Source organism: Saccostrea cucullata, unplaced genomic scaffold, assembly GCF_032062105.1.
Source record: "Saccostrea cucullata isolate Sc308-1 unplaced genomic scaffold, CSIRO_AGI_Scuc_v1 ctg817, whole genome shotgun sequence".
Classification (NCBI taxonomy): Eukaryota; Metazoa; Mollusca; class Bivalvia; order Ostreida; family Ostreidae; genus Saccostrea; species Saccostrea cuccullata.
In genome coordinates, this window is record NW_026918401.1 from 26381 (window position 1) to 53762 (window position 27382).

At 31.9% G+C, this 27382-nt stretch overlaps 1 protein-coding gene across 1 annotated transcript in view; it reads right to left on the minus strand.

The window, feature by feature from the left end:
- Positions 1–380: 380 nt before the first annotated feature.
- LOC134264547 (interferon-induced protein 44-like) overlaps positions 381–27382 on the minus strand; it is a 43165-nt gene continuing 16163 nt past the window's right edge. Inside the window, exons 5-10 of the mRNA XM_062746845.1 lie at positions 27195–27221; positions 27012–27079; positions 25486–25686; positions 10407–10547; positions 10088–10259; positions 381–1005 (exon numbers count right to left, since the gene is read on the minus strand). Of these exons, the coding sequence (XP_062602829.1) occupies positions 746–1005; positions 10088–10259; positions 10407–10547; positions 25486–25686; positions 27012–27079; positions 27195–27221 (869 nt within the window). The 3' untranslated portion in view covers positions 381–745. The remainder of the gene's footprint in view (positions 1006–10087; positions 10260–10406; positions 10548–25485; positions 25687–27011; positions 27080–27194; positions 27222–27382) is intronic.

A 27382-nucleotide genomic window follows, 5' to 3' on the forward strand; every position in this document is an offset into this window, starting at 1 on the left:
AAATTCGAACTGTTATAATTATCATATTTATGGCGCAAACTCTAATCATCTCTTTGTACACAGCAACGCTGTCCCATTCCTTTAATATTTCATTATTTATCAATATTTATGAGTTTTATTGTTTGTTATATTTTGTGAGTGAAAAAAAAATGGTCATAGTGTGAAACAATTTTTGAGAAATAATCAGTATTAGTAATATGGTAACTATGAAAAATTTTAATCATCATAGTGATTGCTATGAAAATTGTGATTTATTATGGTAAAAAGTTTTATACTCAATAGTGATAACTCTGAAAACTTTTATTTACTACAGTGAAAACAATGACGCTAAAATTTTCACTTAAAAAACTTTAATTTACTATAGCGATCATTAATGATTAAGTATATACTACAATAAACTATATTTACTAAAAGCATTTTTATTAAGGGTTGCTACAAGCGTAGGTCAGTGTAAAAATATATTAAAAGTAGATAAGTAATTATTTTGTCATCCCCATCTTTCAGATTTGCTCAAACTCTTTAAGGTAAGTACATATCTCATAGATAAAACATTTGTATTATGATACATAAAACTTATACTAGAACTTTACGCACACGCAACTTCTTCCTCACACACAGACACACACACCCTCACACACCCTAAGGCCCTCACACACATTAGAAATCAGATTTTTTTTGTTGTTTGCCATCATTTAAGCTAAAATGCAAATGCAACTGGGTGACAAAAATGTACCATTTTGTTTCATCATCTTTGTTCAACATATTCACAAGCGGCATCCAGGATATTTTTTATTACTTTTAGAGCCAGTATGTCGTGTGGAATCCTCTGAACAGACTCTTGAACGTAGTTTGAAATTGGAAATACCTGATTGGGCTGCATATTAAATGCTTTGGTGGCCATATCACCCCTTTCTTCTGCTTGTCTGCTTTTAAAAATCCAACGCAAATCTGGTTTGCACAAGTGAAGACGATCCATTTTTGTTAAAATCAGCCTTTGTGGGATTCCTACAATGATACATTGAAAAGATATCATGAAGAAAAGCAACGAATCCCAATGCAATACATGCAATATTATTATCAATATTCGATATAAAAAAATATTTTTAATAACAACAATCTGAATGTACAACATATGTATACATGCAACAAATACTGTTAAAGAATTAAAATCGAATGCTTTCAAACCACGCAGTACAGTTAAGATTACCGTAACAAATTGAAATATCGGTGATGTTTTAATACTGTAAAGCAAGACAATTTGGCGCATGCGTATTTTAGCGCAAACGCAAGTGGGAATGCATTTTAGCGCTAGCACTTGTCATTAAAATAAATTAAAGTGAATTTTTTTTTTTACTTTTTATCCACTTTTATCCACTTTTTATCCACTTTTTATCCATAATTATTTGACTTTTTGTTTAGTCAAGTACGAGAATTCCCACAGCATTCGGCAACTTTACAGTGGTGTTGGAATGACATGGACGTCGTTACACAATCTCGATGTTTTTTTCTTTTTTTTTTAATGCGCCCGAATTTTTTCGGGGCCATATTGTTTTTGTCCTGTCTGTTTGTCTGTTTTTCTGTTTTTCTGTTTATCTGTTTGTCTGTTGTCAACTTTAACCTTCGCCAAAACTTTTGAACCGTAAGAGATAGAGACTTCATATTTGGTATGCATACTCCTCTAATAAAGTTCTTTCAAATGACACCAAGGTCAATGAACTTATGACCTTTATTGTGACCTATATACTAAAAATAGCTTTTTCAAACTTTTGCCATAATTTTGAACCATAAGAGATAGAGACTTCATATTTGGTATGCATACACCACTAATAAGGTTCCTTCAAATGACATCAAGGTCAATGACCTTGTGACCTTGACTGTGACCTTTATGCTAAAAATAGCTTTTTCCACTTTTTGCCATAACTTTTGAACCATAGGAGATAGGGACTTCATATTTAGTATGCATACCCCACTAATTAAGTTCTTACAAACAACACCAAGGTCAATGACCTTGACTGTGACCTATATACAAAAAATAGCTTTTTAGAACTTTGTTGACGCCGGGCGCATAGTGTTTCACAAACACATCTTGTTTTTTAATAAAAGAAAACGTGGAGTATTTATGCATTTCATTCATATTAAAACAATGGATGCATCGAAAGAAAGTAACTTTTATAAACGATAATCATAATCAGGTATCGTCTGCAAGCTCGATCACCATGCTCGTTAACCTCGAGCCAAAAGATGACTTACATGGCAAGAAGCCAAACTTTGGAGGTGCAAATGATAAGTATTCTGTAATAACTACAAAAGTTTGATGCGATTATAGTTTGTGAGAACTTTCTCAATCGATCCTAGTGTGTATATAAAATCCGATGAAGCTTCAACATAACATAAACATGTATACAAAATACATATAAAATAGTAAAATAGTAATCGCATTCGAGTTAACACCATGTTATATAACTGCAAACAATATTTGAGAACAAAAGACATTTTTCATTGTACAAAATGTGACTTGATCAGCCTCTTACTCTCAAACTGCGTCAACTTTTGCGAGATGACGTCACATTGACAGGTGCAATGCGATCAATGCATCGTTAATATGATGTTGTATGGGATTTCGCAAAAAACAAAACTGCATGTATTAGTAAGTTTTTGTAATCTACAGCTATCCAGTAGTTCGAATAAGCAAATGATTTCCTTTTGTGGTATATTGAAAACTTTATTTTTGAGCGACGTCATAGTAAAGATGTGTTGTACGGAATAGGCCCCACCTCTTTACTGTACCTTAACTGTGCTGCATATTTTATTAGGAATTATATGGACAGGTTTATATTAAAAAAAGCATAGAATAGGGTGTTCCTGGTTAAAAACTTTTTTTGATAAAGATAGTTCATGCCATGTTTATGGTCCCTGCTCATCTTTAAAGTCACTTTGATCTGTGATATATTATTGATTGTTTTCAGAATCATTTGATCGTTGTTGAGCCCCCCCCCCCCCTTAGTTTTATACAATAAAATGTAAAGATAAAAAGAGTGATCAAAAATCTATCGAAACTTCTGGATTAGGTGCCTTGGACTAAACAACCACTGTACTGTCACGCCTACCGCTAGTATTGCATCGATACTCTGGTCTTAATTGATAAAGCACCTGTGGACATAATAGCAGGTTACATTTTCTATGAAGGGCAATATATATTAAGAAAGAAAATGAGGCGATTAATATAAGTAATACTTTATAAATCATAAAAGAGTCTAATCTTGTGTTCCACAACACTACATGTTGAAGACTACCTCTTGTATTTCCCATAAATATACATCGACTATTGCTTCAGGACTGTTTAATTACAAGAAAACATTACTGAACATAGATTCAGAATATCTGCTGAAACATTATCCTCTTTCCTCTCCAGGTACTCCCTTGCCTTATAAATAGTCCAGCTGGACTCGTTATTTCTGGTTAAGTAACATTATAGTTAATAATGAGGACCTCAAATCATGAAATTTAAAAGGGCCCATATTTATTTAACCCCGATCATTTAACTAGCGTCTTAAATACATAATTGGCCTCTGTAGAAGATCTTACCAGGCGATGAGTCAAACCGGAACAAGAAAATCTTGACATGTTTTTAGAATGAATAAAATTGATCAGATGCATAAAAAATGCATAACATTGATCAGATTCATGTAAAAATCTCGTATTTAGTGATTGAGGGTAGTAGACGTATTCTTCCATGTTTAATTATTTAGAAGTGAAAAAAGAATTATATATATATTATGCACTCGCTATGCACTGGTCCCTGCTGACAAAGCAGGTAACAACATTGACTTTCTTTGTTAGGCTCATTATTAGTCCCCTACCAGTGAAACTGTAGGAGACTATGGGTTTCTTCTAAATCTGTATGTCTATCTGTTCATCTAGCAGGCCCTCCCTCTGTCTGTCTGTCAGTCTGTTTCATTTGGTTTTTTCGCATTTTCTTTTTAAACTCTTGCAGATGACAGGCTGATTAACCGCACTTTTACGAATCTTGATAAGTTAAATATCAAATCAAAATTCCGTTTCGCTTCAATGATTTTAAAGGAAATATGGCCTTATATTTTTTAAATGGTTTTTATACTTTATTTCCTAACAGTTTACAGATACTGTAAACCAAGTGTTATTCAGGAGCGAGAAATATCCGCGAGTTTCGCTACCTTTTCTAACTCAGAAATATTAATCATCGCGAACCCTTCATTTTCCTTAAGTATTTGTAGATATAGCGTTTCCTCAGCCGCAAAAATTAATCGTCGCGGATTGCTTTCAACTTGACGTTTCGTGAATAAAAGATGACGCAAATAAAAGTTTGTTAACTGTATTGAGCTGATTTTTGGCTTGTGAATGTATCTTGATAAGTTACAGATTAATTATGTTGAATTTTACTCCTGATCAGTTATTGTTTAAGGGAATACGACCTTTTTGATCTTTATTGGGAGCCAGATTACACTTTACGGCCGGGAACTGGTATTGATAATGAGAAACTCTCAGAATACTTGATTTAATTGTATTTTTTTTAGAGGAAATTGGATTTAAGTCAACCACTGGTAGTCAACCTTGTACTCCTAGCCCTCTTTATGAGAAGAAAATTCTTCTAAATCATATGCCAGTTTTGAATATTTTGAATATTTTGATAGGCCAATCTATCAAGATGAATTTGAAGTACAATATTTATTCTGGATTCCGAAACTTTATAAAAATCTTTACGAACAATAAAACATAGCGTGTTCAAGTAAATCCTCTACCAAGCCATTTTTTACTCCTCACTGGAACATCACCATTAGCAAATGTAAACCTATAGGGGTTGAGGCAAAGATTTTTAGTAGTAAATTAAACGTCATCAATGGTTTGCAATGCACTTATTATAGAGTGCATTGACCTCTAATTCAAGAAGGATATGGAAGTGTAAGACTTTTCCGTAAAAATAGCAAAACTGTTAATCGGATTAAGGACTGTTACCTACTGGATGTTTATCTATCTTCGGACATCGATACAATAACACTAATTGAACATTATTTAAAATTATGTTAATATTATACTAACGTTTGCCTAATACACTGATTACCACTTTACAAAAACTTTATGTTTAGACTACATTTTTTTAATTCCAGGAGTTAGACCCAATTTATCGAATAACTTGTTTACTTTAAAAATCAAGACTTGTTTATTGTATATGCAAATTTTTATATTTGAGAATTTATATAAATCAGAACCTCTAGAAAATTTGATGTCACAAACTTTTACCAAAATATTCAACAACACAAAAACTTACGACTATTTTTCTGTATACATAACCATTCCCCAAAATAAATTAAGGTCTTTTCGATATCAAATACAGTTCTTTTTCCAAAAAAGATGAAAATCGTAAATTTACTTTCCTTGTCATTGGTCAATTGTAATTTGTTTTGTAAGAAAATAACAAAACATGCTGAAAGTTCACACAAGTACTCTCCAATTGATATTAAAATTTTTTTTGAGTTCTTGTGGTTTTGAATACAAGTATGAGGCCTTCCAACAATCTATTTGAATTCTCGCAGACCTTTTTTGTATTCATATGAAGCAGAATTTCCTAAAATATTTTACGTGAAAAGAAGATGAAAAGAACACTTGAATCACCCTCATCTCGACATTTAAATATATCTACGATGTATTATCGATTACTGTTGGTTTCCATTCTTCTGTAGTTAATATATGTCCCGGAGAGCTTGAAATAAAAGACAACATAAAGTCTGACACATATGTTTTGCATTTGAATATATTATGTTAATGGTAATTATATTTAACCACCACGCTTTACGATTACTTTGATTACTTTGACTTTCAAAGGAAAGAACAAGGCCTTTTAGCTAAAACTGAAAGTCGGCATTCAGTGACTTTTTAGTGGTCATTCAGTCACTTATATTAATGGCTGATTAACTTCAGTGATCTTTCAGCTGAATTTCAGGTACCTCTCAGGAAATTTTAAGCGGGCACATAAGTCATCTTTCAATGACCTTTCCTACATCTTTCAGTGACCTTTCCGTCACTTTAAGTGACATTGTAGTCTCAATTCAGCGATTTTTTTACAGGCTTATTCGTTTTTAATCAGCCTGTGAAAAAAATCGCCGAGTTGAGACTACAATGTACTGTTCAATATTTTGAATACATTTCTAATCCAATCTTAACTGTGTTTTTTACTTGTCGAGATATATAATTCAGGCACCCCAAACCGGTAATCACGGTTAGATGTTCATTAAATTTTCTTTAAAAGTGTTTACTAAATGGTTAAACTGTGATTATAGACTAAAGAAAGATGTCTAGATAATTATTTTATTTTTTGAAATAAATTATATTAATTTAATTGATTTTTAATTTTCTAATTAGATTCAGAAAACAAAATATTCTTCAATTATAAAAAATGATAATGATCCGATACTCAAATCAAAATTTGATTAAATGTAGTATAATTTTGTCTTTTTTATTTCTGTCAACCTCTAAATTGGTGATAAATATTTATATTACTGAGCTATATTTAAGCATACAGTCAATCAAAAAAGAATCGAGGATATCGGTCACCACATTCTTAATATAAACAAAAAAAAAAAAAAAAAAAAAATAGTATCTTACTTTATTAAATCTATGATATATATTTCATTATTCTCATATCAACATATTCTTTACTTATAATTTTTTTTATGGGAATATGAAGTGTTGAACGATGAGATAGAATTACTTTTATTCATACCATTTGTAGAAAATGTTTAATATTAGAAATACTGTTTCTTAATTGTCAAAAGAGCTGGATATTTTAGCTTTTGAAAGACATCATCTTAAAATAGTTTCAAATGAAAAGAATAAATTATTTAGGTATACCTCTTGTAGAAGAAACTTCATATTGTAGATTTTAGCTTTTTAAAAATCTGTTTAGTAATTTTCTAGATAGAGAATTTACAACGATCTCAGAGAAGATTTTTAGAACAAGCGCCTATTGCTGATAATTGGCATCATCCTGATAAGCGTTGTGTAATTAATCCGTCTGTCTCCAATATCTGCACGCCTAATATTGAATATACAAAATATGTACAAGATGTATACAAATCGCAGACTGAGACTTCCGGTTTAGTTTTTGAGAGAGTGAGCACGATGAAATTTCTCTTGCGGAAAATTACCTTTAGTGTTATCTGTATGTAGTAAATCCCTGCCATTCCAAGGTGGAGTGTATATATGCTCATGTTTAGTTTCTTCATGTATATACTTTGCAATTTCATTAATTGTTTTAACAATTTGAATTAACAAGTAAAGGATGGCCGCCGCATCCAGTGATTGGCCATATCTAACAATAAACTAATGTGGATCTAACAATATCTCTGTATCAAGAAAGTACATTTGTGAACATTTTTGGATTGTAAATGTCAAGGATAATTCGCAAATCAGATCAAATACGTTATCATAAAACAAGGTATGGTTTCTATTCAAATCTTGCCCTGTTAAAAAAAATGAAACTGGTGTAAAAGATGAATAATAATGCTCTCTGAATAAATGAAATTCTATGCAGTAAAATCATACAAATCATTTTTCTCACATTTGTTTTAAATGCTAATTGTGACGTCATAAACAGGTGCATTTTCCCGTATTTTCTTCAAAAGTTACAGAAAACAACTATTTTCAATGGAATTTTCGTTCAGAAAACGTTGTCCACGGGCATCGTCCACAAATATTTTTATATATATGTGATTTATTATTGTTTTTTCACAACATATCGAAAAATGAAAGTGGGTGACGGCTGTGGACAACGTTTTCTAAAGGAAAATTATCCTTGAAATTGGCTAATTTGAGGCTTTTTCTGTTAAAACTACAGAAATGCATCACATTAATGACATCATAATGACATATTTCCAGAATGGTAATCCTTTGTGCCATATTCTTTCCTGATTTATCACAGTCATATACTTGACTTATATCTTAGACAGTTTCAAGACTTTTTGAAGGCTTTACATTTTTAGGGCACAATAAAGCTAAAACTATACCTTTTTCTTTGTACATGACAATTGTGGAATATTGGAACTTGTTTGTTTCTTTACCCAAATCTGGAAATCGCTACAAAATCACAATAGATGGGTATGTGCCAACACAGTACCTCCTTTAAGGTGTCAAGGTGGGCGACAAACATTTGAATATTATTAGTTTGTTCAAAGTTTATTCTTGGTCAGTTTCATGCACATTTCAGCATTTATTGATGATGAAGAAATCGAACAAACATTGAAGTAAATGGACATTAATGAAATGTTATAATCAATTTATCGTATATATTTTCCAGGTAAAACAATAGCAAACTGAACATGTTATAAACGAATTAAATTGCCGCCACATATGACCTCATGGTCTCAAATAAGGCCCTTGAATGACCTTCTCGTCCGAAAATAAATTTCTATCTGCGTATCTTTTTTGTCCAGGTATGAAATTCTTGATAACCAATCTGTGAGGTTGCCCATTTATAAATCAAATTACGATCAATTAATGACTCTCGTATTGCCTAGTAATCATCCTTTTCCTTAATGTCCAGACCAAATCCATTTAACTTCCAGTTGACCTAGTTTTTCAATTTTCGCAATTTTTCAACTTAAAATATATGCTGCTAACGTAGTGACATGGCTATCTATTGTAAACATTTTATGTTTGTTAATCTATTTGCGACAAGTCTTCATGAGTGGAATTCATAACCTTTTTATTGTTTTTAATTTTATTTTTTACATATTTCTCTAAAGGAACCTCCTACAATCGGATATTTTAAGGAAGTATAAAAATCATATAAACCGTGCGATTATTCAATAAAAAAAAGATTTGACTGAATGATAACTGAAACGTCACTGAGATGTATCTGTCATTAAGTCGACTAAATGGTAACTGAATGATCACTGAAAATTCACTAGAAAGAATATCTTTGACAGTGACCTTTCAGTGACTATTCCGTGGGTATTCAGTTGCCATTTTGTCGATTGAATGGTGCAATTTTATCCTGTGTTTTTATCAACTTCCTTTTCTTACGTGGCAATTTATCTTCATCACCTGCATACGGAAGTTTTATATCTCAGTTGATTTGATATGCAAGAGCATGCTCTGTATAAGAACAATTTCTAAAACGAGGTAAGCTATTGACAAAAAAGCTTATGAAACAAGAAAATCAATACTCTCGTTTAGAGTCATAATTTCGTAAGTGAATCGGACATATCAGCAAATCTAATCTATCAATAAGATAAATGTTTACTTATTTTTTTCATACTTACTGCTAGGTCTTTATAGACACACTGAATTGTTGACTGATTTTCCAGTTTTTTTTCCGCTCACGACAAAGGACAATGCTGGTATGATCGGTTAGCAGTTGGTGCCTACTACTACATGACACCTTATCTCACATTCGATATTTTTGAGGTCTGTGTTTGCTCTACTTAAATTATCTATTGTTAAAAGAACTTTTGAGGTTGAATAAAAGTCAATATCTCCATACACTTCATGAAGATATGTCACCCCAGAGGAAGAGGATTATGATGATTAGGGCTCAACGAAGTGTTAAGTTTTGTTATCAACAATAAATAATACATGTACAAGGTATGTTGTCAGTACTAATACTAGAACATAAACATTTTATACACATGTTTCGGTGATTTTTTTTCCCAAAGTCATCCAATATGAGCAAGACATTACAGGTGCAATGGAATACCATCCTTCGATATAAAATATATATTTGAAAGGATGCAGTGTTGTGCTGGACTTTGGAATCTTTGTTTTCAAGAATTACAGAGGAAAGCCTGATAAGCATAAATCACGCTTACACAGCAGATGTTTAGGATGTAACGGACCGACAAGTCTTAATAACTTTAAGCGTCCTTCAATTATCATTCTGGGAGTTGAATTTTCCTAAATAGTTATTTATGATATAGTACATATCTGAACTATAATTTGTACATTATATATTATATACATTTCGTAAAAAGACGGTTGATAGAACTAAATATCCTATTCCATTAAAGCCAGTTTAATTGGAATGTTAGTCTTGTGTCTAAGACATCACACGTACCTTTTTCTATGAGAAACTGTCTTAGATCACGAAAAATTGCTATGTCTGCATTTTCAATTTCTTTGAACTTCTCAGCGTCAGCTACGAAAAGGACGCCGTGCATTTCATCCTCCAGGACTGGATTTTGTCTATATGATTCGTCGTTTTCGTCGATTTCGTTTTCTGGATTATACTGAAATAAGTTTATTACAAATTAATACACCTTTTTTCGACTTGATTGTCGGATATTGTCGAAAGTTTTTGTTTAAGTTCTTCACAAATAAGAAAATAAAACAGTGAAAAAGAATAAATTAATAATCATTGATAAATTATTTCAGACCCTGTAGTCATTTCTGACAAAACCATTTATTGTTTTTTCCAAGTCATGAGATTGAATGCCCCTGTCAGCACGAATTCCTCGGCAATCATAAATGCGAAGTCTTTTCCCGTCTTGAAATTCTTTTAAGACTACTTCATGGAGCTTTTGAAAAAGAATGCTACAATTTAATGTTGTTTATGCAAGGAAATGATAAAATGATTGAGAGAAGAAAAAAATAAAACAGAAAAAATTGAATAGATAAAAAGTAATTTTGGAACCCTTCTAATCATCGCTAAGAAAAAGACCTTCAAATTCATCGTTTACTATACATATTTTTTTCTTTGTACCAAATAGACTTTTGAATATATACTGAAAGGAAAAAGAAAAGCTTAAGAACATAATATGGGAAAATTTTTTGACTATGTGGCCGAAAAAAATGAAAATTGGTCATATGTGTATTTTGGTTACTTTGCACTAAAATCGCTAGTCAAAACTACTCAACCATCAAATGTATGGCGTCACGTAGGGGAAATGATTAAAAGTCAAAAACACGTGCATGTTGATGATGATAATTTTGTGATAAAATTTTTTAGTGCCATAGGATGCATTACAGTTATCGAAATCGTTTTTGCATATTTGCAGTCAGTATAAATTTCTTGCAATCGTGGTATGGCTGACGAAAGCTACAGTGGGTTTAGTAATTGAATTCAATATTGCATAAGTGAATAAAAAGGCAAAAAATGTGCTGCTTTACAGATTGTTTTCAACTTTTTAACCAAATAAAAGTTATTTTGGTTGTCAGAGAGTTAACTTTTAAAAAATGTTTCCAGCCAACCATGACGGCGACGTTGGCACGTAACAACGTCACAACAAGGGCTTTTCACCATGCCACCTCGGTTATTGTCAAGGCATTATCACTGAAACTGATATTTATACAGCAGACAATCATACTCATTTTTTTCATCCTAAATTGACAGAAACTCTCTTCTCTAATTTGGGCCGCGAGCTTGGGCACTTTACATCGATTTTACTCTCAAACGCACACGTACGCGTCGTTTGCGTGATTTTTTTTTGCATGTTTACACTTAAAAAATTTAGCTAGTGTTTGTCAATACTATTTTCTTTTTTACAAATATCCACGTGTACCAAACCTGCTGGCTTCTGTACATTTTATCCTAAATAGAAAATTCGTATTCGATTGGGCGGGGAGATGTGTTAGCTTCGCCATAATACAGGTTATCTCAGACACTAAGACTACTGTCGGAAGGGTTGAATAATAATGTTCTGAAAAAGATAACTGTTCTAGTGAACTCAATGCACAGGAAAATCAAGCTCATCACTGATGCGAAAGGGAGATTATGAGAATTTTTAGTTTTATCTTTGGGGGGTGTCGACATATTGATATCAATATCTCAGAAATTATCACTCAAAGTCAGACAAAATTTCTGTAACTTGTTGATTAAAGATGGATTAAAATGTATGATAACAATGGTGGAAAACATATTTGAAATAATTGTTTTAATTAACTCAAAAGTTTAATATGAGTTTCTTAATCCTTTCAGTATATGTAGAGTATTGAGAGTGAACATGTACTTGTATGTTAGATCGAGGAAGTCACGCCTTTACAAAATTTAATGAAATTGGCGTTAGAAGATTGCCAAACCAACTGGCTATCCGTGTGTTTGATTGTTTGTTGTTTAACATTACTTTCGAGGTTTTTTTTACACAAACAAGGGGTGATCAAAAAGTTCCTGAACTAATTGAATGACTTCCATAAAAGAAACAATATTTGGTTTCAGTGTTGATTATATTTTAAATAAGTTCTCTCTGATTTTAATGCACGTCTGTCATCATTCTGCTCATGCGAGAATCATGTGATATAGGCGGTCACGTGACCTCTTTCGAAGCGTTCTGTCATAAAAGCTGAAAGATTTTCCTAAGTTTCATATTTCTTTCCATGTGAGTTAATCTTTATAACAAGAATTGTTCATTTCAATTCTCGGCAACAGAATGTGTGGATAAGAATATCCTTTCCAAAAATAAGCATGACGACCATTAAAACACAATCCTTCTGTCTCAGGAGAGACGTTTATTCGAGGTGTATAGATAATGAGTGCCTCCTTTTTATCAAATCTATTATGTTTAAAATCTAAAATAAACAATATATTCGGAATTTAATAATTATACTTTTGTTGAAATGTAATATATTAAACAATTTTTTCAAAGTCTTTGATAGCAAATTGCTTAATAAAAAAAACATATCTTTTCAAAATTGCTTTCAGTGAGAAAACCATTTTACGTCTCAAGTGCCTATATAGTGACGTCATTTTCACATTGTGACCTCAAAAACAAGGAGCAAAACTTTATTCAGCATACACTGTTTACAGAACTAAATTATGATTACATATTATTCAATTTTTTAAATTGGAATTGTGGTTTTGTAGGTAGAGAGATAAATCGCAAACATTTAATCACCCGTCGTATGTGTACGTCACCATTTAATTGTTTCTGCTATGACAGAATTGTGCATTTAGACTTATAAGAGAGAGAGAGAGAGAGAGAGAGAGAGAGAGAGAGAGAGAGAGAGAGAGAGAGAGAGTTACAAAATGTCCATTTGTTCGACTGAGTTTTCTTCCTTTTCACCATTTTATATGTAAATAAGATGTAGTGTTTGGTAAAACTGATTGGTATGTGAGTGTGATATGCAGATTTTGACTTTTTTCTCGTCGCTTCGGGCGGCAATTGCGCAGTTGGGGATCTTTTCCCCTTGCCTGTTTCATTTCGTAGTCCTTTTTTCTAGCTTAAAATTAATGTCCATTGCCCTTCTATACACACTTAGATAATAAAGAAAATCATTTATTGAAATTTATTATTATACTTTTATTTGGAAATGATATTTCTAATACTCTTATTGCATTTCCATCAAGGATACAAGCAGTGAATATGCATAGTTAGGCAATTGTTTTTCCTTTCGGTAAAAATAGCTTTTGGAATAAATTTAACTTTTCCTCACCCCAAGTTTCACATCATCCTTCTTTAAATCGTTTATACCATAAGATTGATCTTGATACTTTTGACCAATCCCCGCATTCATCTAGCAATGATTTTGTTTCGAAAGGGGTCTTTCCTGCTACCATACGAAATTTTATCACTGCGCGCTGCTCTGTGACATCAAAGTCTGACGCCGTTTTCAACCGTGAATTGAGACTGTCCCCTTTCATTATAAATTGATACGTTGAGAAGCACTTGCTCAAAATAACTGAAACTTCTCCAATATGACGATTGCCTTTCATTGTGACATAATATTTAATATCGAGGATTTTCGAGCTCAAAATTAAAAAAAATTCTGTAATGCTAATATCGACTTAAAATATTCAAATTCACAGAAAACGATTATGCTCCACGAGCCATTGCTAAGGAAATTAGAACGGCTGTAAAAAAAAATTTTTAATGGACCAAAAAAATGAAAAGTTGTATTTTAACTGGAAACATGGTATTAAAAAGGTTTGGAAAGTTTCACTTCAAACATACAAATACAGCGGTCAGTACCGAAACCGTCCACGAACTTTTCGAACAACCCTCGTATTAGTACGGAGTACAAATTGAATTTCGGTTCTATGCTCTCGGGAATATACACATTTTATGGATCATATTTTTTTAAGGAAAAACTACTTAAAAGAGTTTTTTTTTAAATATAAAAATAAATTTATAACTTGTTGTTACCAATTATTTACAATTATTTCATAGACAATTCACACAAAAGCTTTCTTTTTTTAAAAGCAGCTATAACCAACTTTTTTTTTAAAAGATCAACAAGTCGTAAAAAGACATACACCATTTTCGAATTTTCATTTACTATTTACGACGGGGTAGATCCTTTATTCCGTAATTACGGTTTATAAACCCGACTGCTTTATTGTTAACACATTCCATACTAGTGGATTGATTGATAGGTACATGAAATTGTCAAAAAATTAAAACTTATGCATACCTTTAATTAAATCATTACAAACCAGAATAATTTCTAATTGACTTGTAAGATGTGTTTTAAATAAGGTAACATCAGTTTGAAAATTGACCAACTAATGCGAATTTATGAGTTATTGTTTATAGGAAAGACATATAGACTGCTTCAGTTGGTATTACATACACAGAAGGGTTTATGACATTTTTTGTACACAACCAGAAGTCTCTGTCGAGACTGAAGCTCTTCTGGTTTGTACTTATAGCAAAGGAAGGGAAAATACTTTAAAAAGCAGTTAGGAATTAAAACTTTACAACAGTAATAAATAGAATAATGATCTTTAATTGAGCCTCTTTATGTTCAAGTAATATTTAAATCAGACCAAAACTGTAGGTGGAGTAGCATTTTGAAAGAATTTCACAGAAATTTCTATTTTTAGTAACCACGGCAACACCGCTCATCGAAATCAAAAACCGATACACAGAATTATGTATCTTAGTGTAGTGTACTTGTGTGCCGAGTTATATTGAAATCAGACCAAAACTGTAGAGGAGTAGCATTTTGAAAGCATTTCACAGAAATTTCTATTTTTAGTAACCACGGTAACACTGTTCATTGAAATCAAAAACCGAAAATTGGAATTATGTGTCTTAATGTAGTCTACTTGTGTGCTAAGTTATATTGAAATCAGACCAAAACTGTAGAAGGAGTAGCATTTTGAAAGAATTTCACAGAAATTTTTATTTTTAGTAAACAGGGCAACACCGTTCATCGTAATAAAAAACCGATACACAGAATTATGTATCTTAGTGTAGTCTACTTGTGTGCCAAGTTATATTGAATTCAGACCAAAACTGTAGGAGGAGTAGCATTTTGAAAAATTGTTTACAAACAGACAGACGGACGGACGCCGGACGCATAACTATCGCATAAGCTCTTCTGGTCTCTGACCAGTAGAACTAAAAATGTGGACAAAAGAAGGAGAAATGTTTCATTCTTCTGAAATAACAGGATCAAATGAATGGGAAATGGACTACTGTCAAATCATTAATTTTTTTCAAGGATTGAATAAACCCTCCATTTTATGTCCACCATGAAATGCATTAATTTTGTTTTTTACATATATCATTACTGATCAATTCTTAAACTACGAAATCAAATACCCATAAACCAATTTATTTTTCTCTCACCACGAAAATTTGACCTCTCGAAAACATGTGATTTGACGGTATATTTAATTAGAAAATTTAATTGTATCTAATTTAACTCTCTAGATCTGCAACTACATGATAAATAGATTTACCATTAGTAATGCTAAATTTTGAAATCAAGGGATTCTACTGACAGCTAAGAAAAACTTGGGAAAAGGTAAAAACAGACTTGCTTAAATACAATTAAATAAATCTGACCTGCAGCACTATGCATGTTCTGAAAATGAGTTATTGTTCTTATCATGGAACACTAAAGGCAGCTGAAAGGCCTTTTGAGTATCCTTTACACAGATACCGTGAACAGTATAGCATACATCCGTCTAAACCACTGACGACTGCTTACATCGAAGTAACTATGTGAGTGGCTATAGCCAGAGACAAATAAAAAATGGCAGACAAAGTCTTTTTTTTTACGAATGCTATTTAACTATACCATGCCCTCCATTTAAAGAAAAAAAGCAAATTCCTTTAATTTCTTTGATTTAATTAACTGAAACTGTATTTACATTGTATGATACATAAACAAAGACATCTTATTTAATCTTGAAATGTTATTCCTACACTGAATAGTTTTTCCTCGTTACAATCAGTCAAATAATATTGATATTACCTGCTTATCTAATTAATATCATTTAGTAGGAAGAGGGGTAGAATAGGCTTAGCCTGCTACTCAATCCCACTTTTTTAAAAAAATAAATTATTGTATGAAGAAAAAAAAATCCTTCTTACGAAAATTAACACTTTCTGTCTTTTCAAAATATTAGCTACTATTTTCAGATGGTCAATAGAAAAAAAAACTCTAAAAATGTGGGAGATATGTGAATTTTTTTCCCTTAGCTGAGTTATTCCTGTTTTCCGAATTGCACAGGGACATTTACCATGAGGTCTTATCAACACTAGAGTTCAAATTATAACCAAAAGTAATTTTGTTTTACTGATATAATACAACATTTATGTTGCTGTGGCGTTCAACACGGCATTTAGATATACAGTGGATCCTGATTTATACGGACAAATTTGGTTCTCAGTTAGTTTGTCCTGATATGTGAAGCCTCCGGATACCTGAATTACAATATAATAACGTTGAAAATGAAAAAAAGTCTGTTCCAATGACAAGTCGTCTGGATACTCAAGCATCCGGATATCTGGCGTCCGGATATCTGATGGTACACTGCATCGACGACGTATTGTCATTTGACAATGTTATTTAATTTCAATTCTCGCGTCGATACGATATATCCTGGTGAGCTTGGTATCCTTGAGATAAAAGACACCAAAGAGTCTGACAAATCTGTTTCATACTTTGATATTTTACTTGAAAAAGACGTTAATGGTAATCTAACAACCAAGCTGATGACTTTAACTTTTCTATCGTCAATTTCCCGTACGTATGCAGCAATATTACCTGCATACGGAATGTAAATATCTCATTTGATTCAATGTGCAAGTTCTACGTATGAACAATTTCTAAAAGGAGATAAATTATTGACAAACAAGAATATTAGCAGTCTCGTTTTAACTCATCATTTCGTGAGTTCTATTGTCGATACAATGACGTTGTCAGCAAATGCAATTTATCATTGAGTCGAATGCTGACTGACGTTTTTCATACTAAATGTTAGTCCAACATTTACACACTAAATTGATGATGGATTTTCCCGTTATTTTCCGATCTTGACAAGGAACACATGGTGGGTGTGACGGTCAACTGGGGATGCTCATTTCTCAATGCCACCTGATCCCACCTCTGAAGTTTCGGAGGTCCGTGTTTGATCTGCTCCTATTTTGTATTGTTTTACGGAATTTGATATTGAATACTGTTCGTTATCTCCATACCCTTCCTTACATTCCATTGAGCAAATACATTACTGTGGACAGTTGCAGTTCACCTTTTCTCAAATAAAATCAAAATAATTGATACCATTGCAGGATACATGGACATGAATAATGTTGATATTTGTGAATATTTACTATTTGGTACAAATAATATTATGGAAGAATGCATCATTTCAATTTTTTTTCATTAAAACTAAAGAACTATTTAACCGTATTTTACATAAAAAGATAGGACTAAGCTGTACAGAGTAACGGTTATATAGCACATATCTGCTGTTTCTCTCATGCCTATTATAAAAAAAAAAAATAGATGAGCATAATGTGGGAAATGGGGATAGTGCATGGGCATCTGCTTGTTTTTGAAGATGTTTACTTTCACCACCCAAAAGTACCCAAAAAGCGCGTACATTAGCAAAAAAATTCGTCTTCGTTTAAATTTTGTTCTAAATAAATATAATGCAATGCAGACCAGAATCAACTTCCCGCGCTTTTCTAACTTTACACTATGTAAGCAGTTATTATTCCATATTTCAGCCCAAACAAACTGATCTATTCCCTTGTACTTTTGCTTATTTCTCTAAGGATACGTTATCCATTTCTTGTCCACGTGCAGCTTTATAACTGATAGATGAATTCAAATTTCATATAAACATGTAAGATAATTATATATATATTTTTTCAAGCATTTTGGTAATTATCAAACTAGTGTATCTAGTTTTCTAGATCACTAGCTTGTACTGCGTCACGTATTAGATGGGAGAAGTTCGTTCTTCAGTTATATCTGTGCTTGACATTATTGTTACATGTATCATGTAGTGTGATTATACAACATTTTGCAAATAATATATTAAATGAAGATACATTACGTTGTATATCATGTTTGATCTTTATTAAAAGTGAAATGAAACGTGTAGCAGCAAGTCAGATACTGAAGGGAGAATGTTTTCGTTTCTTTACGGCTTTTTGTGCACCCCTTTTTGGTTTTTATTGTTTTTTTTACCATTTATGCTAATGGCTTGTTTATTTTTGTCACACGATAAGAAGAAATTAAGTTATGTTCTTGTAGGTAATCAGCACATGTGTATGTTGGACTAGTAAATTTGTCATTTACTATCAACTTTGTTTGTGTTAACAAAGGCGCCTCATGTAATTAATATGCCTACGTGACAAGTTTGTGCAGTTTACACACCAGTAACTCCAACAGAACTTAAAAACACTCCTTGAATAATACTTGTTTATGTAATGAGAGATTTCGGTCATATTCTTACGTCCTGGTGTTGGGTGTCTTTTAGAATTATGCAACAATTTATCAATAGAAAACGTGTTGTCATCCTGTCACGAAAATGATTTGTATTTCTACCTTCTGTGGTTCATGTATATAGAGGACATATCAAGGTCAAAAATAATTCCATGTCCGATTTCTATCATTTTTATGCAAATATTCATAGATGTTTAGGTGCATTTTGCTATAGGAAACATGAAGCATATTTTCGTATGTACCAAAAATATGTATTCCATTCTGTGGATTCAAATGTAATTGTGTTCAGAAATTTCAGGTCAACACGTATGTGATCTATGATTTACGAAATTCCACCAGAATGAACGAAATTTGTGAAAATGCCCCTCTTCTGCACACTGTAAGGGCCTCAGTATCAGCTTTAAAATTAAATGAGTTAAGGATTGAAATAGGAATGAAATTATTCATCACAAACTAAACAATTTAAACTGTGTTTTGTATATAATATATGGAGATAACAAACAGTTTTCAAGATCAAAGATTAAGAAAAATAATACAAAATAGGATCAGAGCAAACACGGATCTCCGAAACATCAGAAGTGGGATCAGGTGCCACAGGGGAGTCAGCATCAGCTGCCGACTGGCTGGCCACACCCACCGTGAACTCCATGCTTTGATCGGAAAAAACGGAAAAATCCGTCGTCAATTCAGTGTATAAATAATGGACTAACAATTAGTATGAAAAAAGTCAGTCAGCATTAGTCAAGAATAAATTGTATTTGCTGACAACGTCATTGTATCGACCATAGAACATTACAAAATTATGACTTAAACGAGATTACTGAATTTTTTGTTCCATTAACTTGCTTGTCAAAAATTTATCTCCTTTTAGAAAGTGTCCATACGTAGAGCATACTCTTCAGTATTGAATCAACTGGGATATATACATGTACACTACATATTCAGATGGCAAAAGTATATTGCTGGATTAGTAAGGGAAGTTGACGATAGAAAAGTTAAAGTCATCACGTTCATCATAATGTCTGGCTTTTAGATTACCATTAATGTCTTTTTCAAGTAAAAGATCCAGGTATTAAAAATATGTATCAGACTCTGTGGTATCTTTTTTCTCAGCCTCACTAGGATATAACGTATCGACATAGAAATAGAGATTACCATTCTTAATTGAGAGTACATCGTCAATATATCTAAATGTTTGTTTTTCTTTTTACGCATACGATTTTGCACAAATTCTGGTTCATGAGAATACAAAAATAGGTCTGCTAATAAAAAAGCCCGATAAGTAACTCTGGGAATTTTTCTTTTTTATAAAACTTACATTCATTGTCACATACACAACGGTAACATTTTCCAGTATTTTTGCATAATGAATCTTTATTATAATCATGCCTATTATTTTCTTTCACCACACCACGATAGAATTTTAGACAAATTTTACGAACTTTTGGGTGAAACTTTGTATACTCTCTTAGAACTTTACACAATTCCACCTTCAAATAATTATGAATTACATTTAAACACGCTTATAACGAAGAGCCACGGACAAACTGGCTGACTTAGAGGCGGAACTCGTTTAATCCGTTAAGTTTTTTTAAAAATATTTTCTGAAGCCACGGAAAAGAAAATCACTTCATTGTGACGAGGTTCGCTCCTGAGCTTTTGATCAGATTTTTATCTTTCCCTTACTTCAAGAAATCTGCACAATGTTTTATTTCTTACAATAAAGGATGACTGCACTAAAGGATCTGCGAGATTTGCATGAAAATAAACTTTCAAAACAGAAATTTTTCTTTTAATTGCAGAAATGATCAACACCTAATCTACAACTTAACTTAATTACAATGAATAAAAGTATTTATTAATGATGTACGAATCTGTTTACTAAGGCAGGGGTCATTACAAGTTCTTCAATTTCCGTACGATAATGAGGACGCCAGCTTTTCTGCTTACTTAATACATAGTAAGCGCATGTTTGTCTATTGTTCTTCTTTCAACTGTACTTGTATATTTGTATCAATTATGTTGTGTTCAAAGGAGATTTATAGACAAACATGCGCTCATGGTTAAAAAGAGGAAAAAAAAAAACTTCATCTTACACTCGTTTTATCTGTTGTAACAAAGGCCTGTGACTTGTTGAATATTATAATTCACCACGTAATATTTTTCGTCAAGTAATTTTGTGAATACAATATTCCGTCACGTGACTTACAGGTAGCATGTTTTTACCGAGCTCGAACACGTTAAATAGTTTTCCATCGATTTAAAATATTCTTTACTTACATGGATTGGCTCATAAGTTTTAAACCTTTGTATATACTATACCTGTGCCGTATAGAACAAACAGGAAGATGAAAAATAGAGATCTCGTATTTTTTAATACATGACATTGTTATTCACCCATTCTTATTTTTGATTCATTCTTATCATATGTTAGCTCCGTCTCTCATACATACATAATGTTCAGTCAAAGGCAGGTAAGTGATATTTAAGTAATTTACATCAGCAGTATACAAGATATATTTCGTACAATGCGATTGGATATTGAAAGGTCATATCAAAGTTCATTATCCGACAATGCTTGACTCGCATTTGTCAATATTTTAATAAGCGACGAGAAATTCTCTTCTCATTCAATTAGGGCCAGAATGGGAGGGGATCGTACATTTTGGCCGTGATTTGCATCGATGATGATTTTTCTGCTTTTTTTTTTTTTTAATTCAAGAAGAATTAAACTACTTTGAGTGAAAAAAGTAAAAACATTAAACAAGTTTTTTTGTAATTTTGAATTTTTTTCATTGTCACATTGTCATTTCAATGTCCACTTAAAATGAAATAAGACTCTGTTTATTCCCATAATTTATTTGAACTAAAATATTGGAGGAAAAACTTTAAAAAATTGACTGATGTGAAAGACGTATTAACAGTGACAAAAGGTCATACATAATGCTCTGAGGCACCAGAAAGAAGCGCATTGACCCAAGTTTTGTTTTGATTTAAAAAAAAGGCTATGTGTGTAAATCCTAAAAATATACTCGGTAAAAAATTTGTTATACTTTTGATTTCAGAATCAAACCTTCTTAATCGTGGTCGCTATCACCGCGTTTTACTTATTTTGAAAGTTTGATTACAAAAAGTATGAATTGAAATCAAAGGGACAGGATAATGTTAAATTTTACAATTGGTCATAACCAGAGAATATTTGTAATAAGGTTGAGGTTGTTCTTGTGAGAGACTCAAAATAAAAATCAATCAAGATTAAATCAGGTTTTGGTTCAATTTGAGAAAAGAGAGAAATAAGGAAAAAACTGAACGAATCTTACTCAATTACAGCGCTCATTGAAATATATGATATATAATAATTTGAACCTGGTTGGATAGTTTTTCGATGATGACGTGACTTTAGCTGGTTCTGAGTTATAGACTTTTATGAAAATTACAGTGACTGTCTTCGCATTTAGGATAAGGCTGTCCAAAAATATGAAACGGTTCAAACTGTATAGTATCTTCTCTTAACTATCTACATATGAATTCAGACTCGTAATAGCATACATGTATGACGTCATGTCACTGAATACCGTATAAGTGGAAATTTTAGCGAGACGCAAATTTAGCGATTTTTTTCTTAAAACCTGGTAATTTAATTTTAGCGAGACGTTATTTTAGCGATTTTAAAATGCACATTCAAGGAGCTATTACAAATAAAACGCAATTAATTTTTAGCGATAATCAATTTTAGCGATCTCGGCAACCTCGCTAATCGGGAGGTCGTGAGTTCGTATCTCGGCCACGACTGACCTAGTCGTTAAAATTGGTAGCAACTGTTCCTTCGCCATACGCTCGGCACTTTGAAGTGAAAGTTGCGGGTCCTTCGGATGAGACCTTAAAAACCGAGGCCCCGTGTCAGCGGAAGGCGTTAGCACGATAAAGATCCCTCACTACTCAATGGCCCTGAGTGCCAAGTAAAGGTCAAAATTTGAAGCCCTTCACCGGCATACGGTGACGTCTCCATATGAGTGAAAAATTCTCGAGAGGGACGTTAAAAAAATATACAATTAATCAATCAATCCCATGGCATATCGATTTTTTTACGTTGTTGTTGAATTCTAGTTTTGGGAATGTTATAAAGTCTAATGTGCTGTTATGATTTTGAAGATTTGAAATCTAAATATTCCTATTCCTTTCTCTTTCCAATATGCACAAATCCATACAATAGCAAAAGATTGAATTTCAAACACTCCTCTCACACGTCCGTAAACAGGGTTATAATTAATGTATCGTTTTAATATTTGACTAGCACAGGTGATTGAGTAATCGAAGATATTCTGTGTGAATCTACAGTATGTCCTCTCACTGAATTTTGCTGGGGATTGTATGTAGTTTATCCATATTGTATAAATAGCGATGAAGAGTGGAACATATCCCTTCTAATGTTGGTAAGTTGAATTTCTCGTAAAATATTTTTCAAATAATTAAAAATCAGACTTGCCCCAGCACTTATGCACAAGAGATAATGATGAATTGATCTATATAACAAACCTTTAACAAAAATGTTGTTTTGCACTTGCAGATGCAGTTTTGTGCAACAGTCAGGAAAAGCATAAATGTCCGTGACGTGATCAACAAAGTCATGAGATATCACAAAAATGCTTTGTTGTATAATGTAATACCTATTTAACGTTCTTATCACAAGTTGGCTGCAAATTCAGGCAAGGATAAAATATTTAGGTTAAAAACTAGCTCAAAACAAAATGCATACTTCTAATACATTTTAAGCCTTCGGACAGCCTTATAACTGCCTTGTTCCAAATAGGTATTGCAAAATGTTATAAAAAGTAAAGTATTTTATTAGAAATAAAAAAAAGAACTATAGATGAATACCAAATATGTTTTACTTTTAAATTTTTTTAAGTCCCTAAAATGTACGTTTGATGTAGGGGTTGAAATATAGCCTATGAATGCCTTTTAAAAAATTATTTGATAAGTAGTAAGAAGTATTAAAAGTTCTTGAAAACGAACTATTACTCTGCTTGTAATTTTAAAAAGTTATTTTATTTGAATTAAAATGTATATATTTAAAAAAAAAAAATACATTTTCATTTTTTTTGTTGTATTGCACGCGTACGGTATGTGATATTGTATAGCTACGTTGGTCAAAGCATTAAAATCAATTTGCTACTTTTGCATAGATCAGCCAATGACCCTGAGTCTCTCATCTTTAGAAAAAGTTTGCGCGATTTTTGACCTACAAAAAACTTATTTCAATTCATTTTTTTTTTTTCATCTATATAACAATAACTCAAAGTTATTGAGAGAAAGTATAACTCCTTCTTACCAGTCATGTTAAAACATGTCCATAGATTGGTTTATGACAAAGCTGCCCGAAAACTTAAAATTCCCTAAAAATACTCGTTTTCTTGTGAGCTAGATTATTATTTCAATATGTGATTCTTGATTGAAATTGCAGTGAACATGAGATAATAATAACATCAGATATTAAAATAAAGCAGTTTTGTAATGCCACATGACTTTGTTCCGACACAAGTGTAAAACAAACTTATTGTGCAAGGTTTGTTGCATGGATCAATTCATCGTGATCTTTGGTGGCAGGTTTAATTTTTACTTCTTAAGAAAATAGTTTATAAGAAATTCAAATTTCAAACATAAGAATGGGTATTTTCCAATCTTTATGGCAATTCATACAAAACTTAATAAATTAAATACAATCCCCAAGCAAAATCCAGCTAAAGGGCATACTTTGTTTAAAGTCTCTCTCGAGAATTTCCACTCATATGCAGACACCATGACTTGCCGATGGAGTGCAGTAAATTTTGTTCTTTACTCGGCACTGAGGGCCATTAAGCAGGGAGGGATCTTTGTATTGCCAGCACCTACGTATACTATGATATGGGACCTCAGTTATACGGTCTCATCCCACATACCTGTCTAAACGTCCAAGAGTGGGATTCGAACCTGCCACGTGAGGATCAACTCCTAAAATGCTGTCTGTTACTAAAACATGAGTCCAGATTTTTTTTTATTTCTTCATTTTTTTCAAAATGCATTAAGTCTAATAATAGTAAAAATTGTTGATCTTCACTAATCCCGCACTTTAAAATAAATTAAATTAGTGCATTTTGATGTTGTTCTAGTTTAAACGCACTTTGAAATTGTTTTTAAGTGTGCGTACTTTGTTCTAAAAGCTTTGTCACAGTGCCTTCCTGTGCATATTATGTACATATCATCATTATACTTCTGATGACTTTTCCAATGCAAAATAAGGTAGAAAAATGTGTACATTTCCCTAGAAATCTTTGCTTTGTGAATAGACGAATCCCCGTGTGTAAGTCAAATGAAATAATCCCTGCTTCGGAAACTAATTCCCGTGTTATCCGTACATTTAATTCTCTAGATTTAACATATGATTCGGTCTAATATGTTAATTGACTTACACCCGTGCGATTGTCTGGGAGCTAATTCTCTGTCATTCGTAATCCTCTACTTTTTTAACTCTTGTATTGGTATACTGAAGCAGTTAAAAAGTATATCATTGAGGGATTAGCAAGATTCCAGTTTCCTTCCCCAAGACCATGACTTTTCCTCTCTGCTGAGCCTCAGGAAATATTCCTGGCCTTTGGGAACTAGAATCTTGATAATTCCCTCAATCATAGACTTTAACGGTGTATTAACTTGGTTTAGAATAATATATATTTCCTTATTCCAAAAGTTATGGCAAAATTATATAGCAACACAGTTTTCGACAGAAAAGAAGTAAAATACAGAATTGTATCTTATATTTAATCTTTAAAATTGAATACAAAAAGAAAGTAATACCTTTTCGGTTAATGGATCAAAATATTCACCATACACCGCAGCGATTGTTGATATTTCACCAGAATTTCTAAGGACAGTTTTTGCCGTGTTAATAAAAGAAGACTTTCCAGATCCAAATAGTCCAACTACCAGCAGATTGATGTAACGGCAGTTTGCTGGAAACTGTGTCGAATCTATGTTTCCCAATATTCCGTCTTTTGTCTTAAAAAATGTTAAAATGAAGTTTATATTTATACAGGAACAAACAATATAGTCTTAATTCTTTATATGCAACATAAAATTTTACCAGATTAATTCAGCTCTTATTAAAATACAGAACCAGAGTTAAAGATAAAACTTGTGAAAAACATTAGCTAAAGGAGTAAAAATCACATATAAAACATTAGAGTTCAAAATGAATCTAACCTAAAAGTTTTAGAGCATAACTTCAAAAACCATACATGAGGATATACACTCTCCCTTATATCTAAACATTGTCACAGAAAGATAAATTAATATTTAAGGTTAATTGATACTCTGATCAGAGAAATAACTCTTAATGACACAAATCCCTATAATTCCTTTATAAATTTGTCAAGTTGAAGTGCCTTTTTTTGCAAAATTTTGACCCGCAAGCCATGATGAGATTGTTTGTATTTTATTTAGCATAAACTTTACTTTTGGTAAATTATAAAAGTTAAAGAAACATTTTCTATGAGTAAGCAGAGGGTTTATGAACTTTGAGTTTTAACAGCTTGTACCTTAAAACTTTAAGGTTCAAAAATGTGTTTCATTGAGGAGTTTGTTTTAAATTAAATGAAAAGTAGATACGCTGATACGTTTTTGAAGTGGTGAAATATTCAAGACATACTATACCAAATACATGTAAACTCATTTTCCGCCAATCATGAAAAAATATTTGGGATTAAATCATCTGTGCATGCCAATCGAAGTTGGTATTGACTATATGATTCAAGAGAAATACTTCAAAGCACATTAATTTACCTTAAAAGACGTATAGTTATATGTACTTGTAAGTACAATAATCGTCTAATAAGATAATAACAGATATGTAAGTTTGGTCTTGCAAAAGATAAAAACAAATCAACTTTTGGAAGGTATCATGTCATTGATATAATTTAAATGTATCAAAATTTACACTTAAGTATTTTAAATTTAACAAGGATTTTACTTCAATTCATTGAGTAGTTCTCCTTAATTTTTTGGTATGGAATAAATGCATGAGGGATATTTACATATTCAGTTATATTTCAAAATAGATATTGATTGACGCATTGATATGACTCAGCATTTTCTATTTAAATGATTAAATGTTTTGATATATTATGAAAACTGATTTTGTTTAAAACTTTTTTTAAGTTCTGATCTTAATTGACAGTTACGTAAAATACAAGATAAAAAAAGAAAAAGAAAAAAAAACAATTTTTTTTTATAAACCTAGCCTACATCGACATCAACAATCTATAAAAATTTCTAGAAAGCTCAATAAAGTGCGAATAAAATCCATTTAGTAACTATATACTTACATCTTGAGAGAATAAATCATCTTCATGATTTTCATATTCATCATACCTCCAAGGTTTCTCCAGAGGTGCTAAAAAGTAGAGCATAACTGATTTATTTTCTTATCATTTTTTTTATTTTCTACTTCTTAAATTTGAAAATAAAAAACAGCAAATCAAACTTGATAAGGTATGATGAAAACTTACTTTCTTCCAGAAGCCACTTAAATTGATCTAAAATTACAAAAAACAAAAAGAAGTATGAAAAAGACTTTCATTGAAGGACGCATAATACTAAATGATAGTTAGATTGTAAATACACCGAGAGGAGGGTTTTCTTACATTTTTTTTCCAGATTTGGTGAAAGTAAAAAATATACATATTTCGCAGCACTA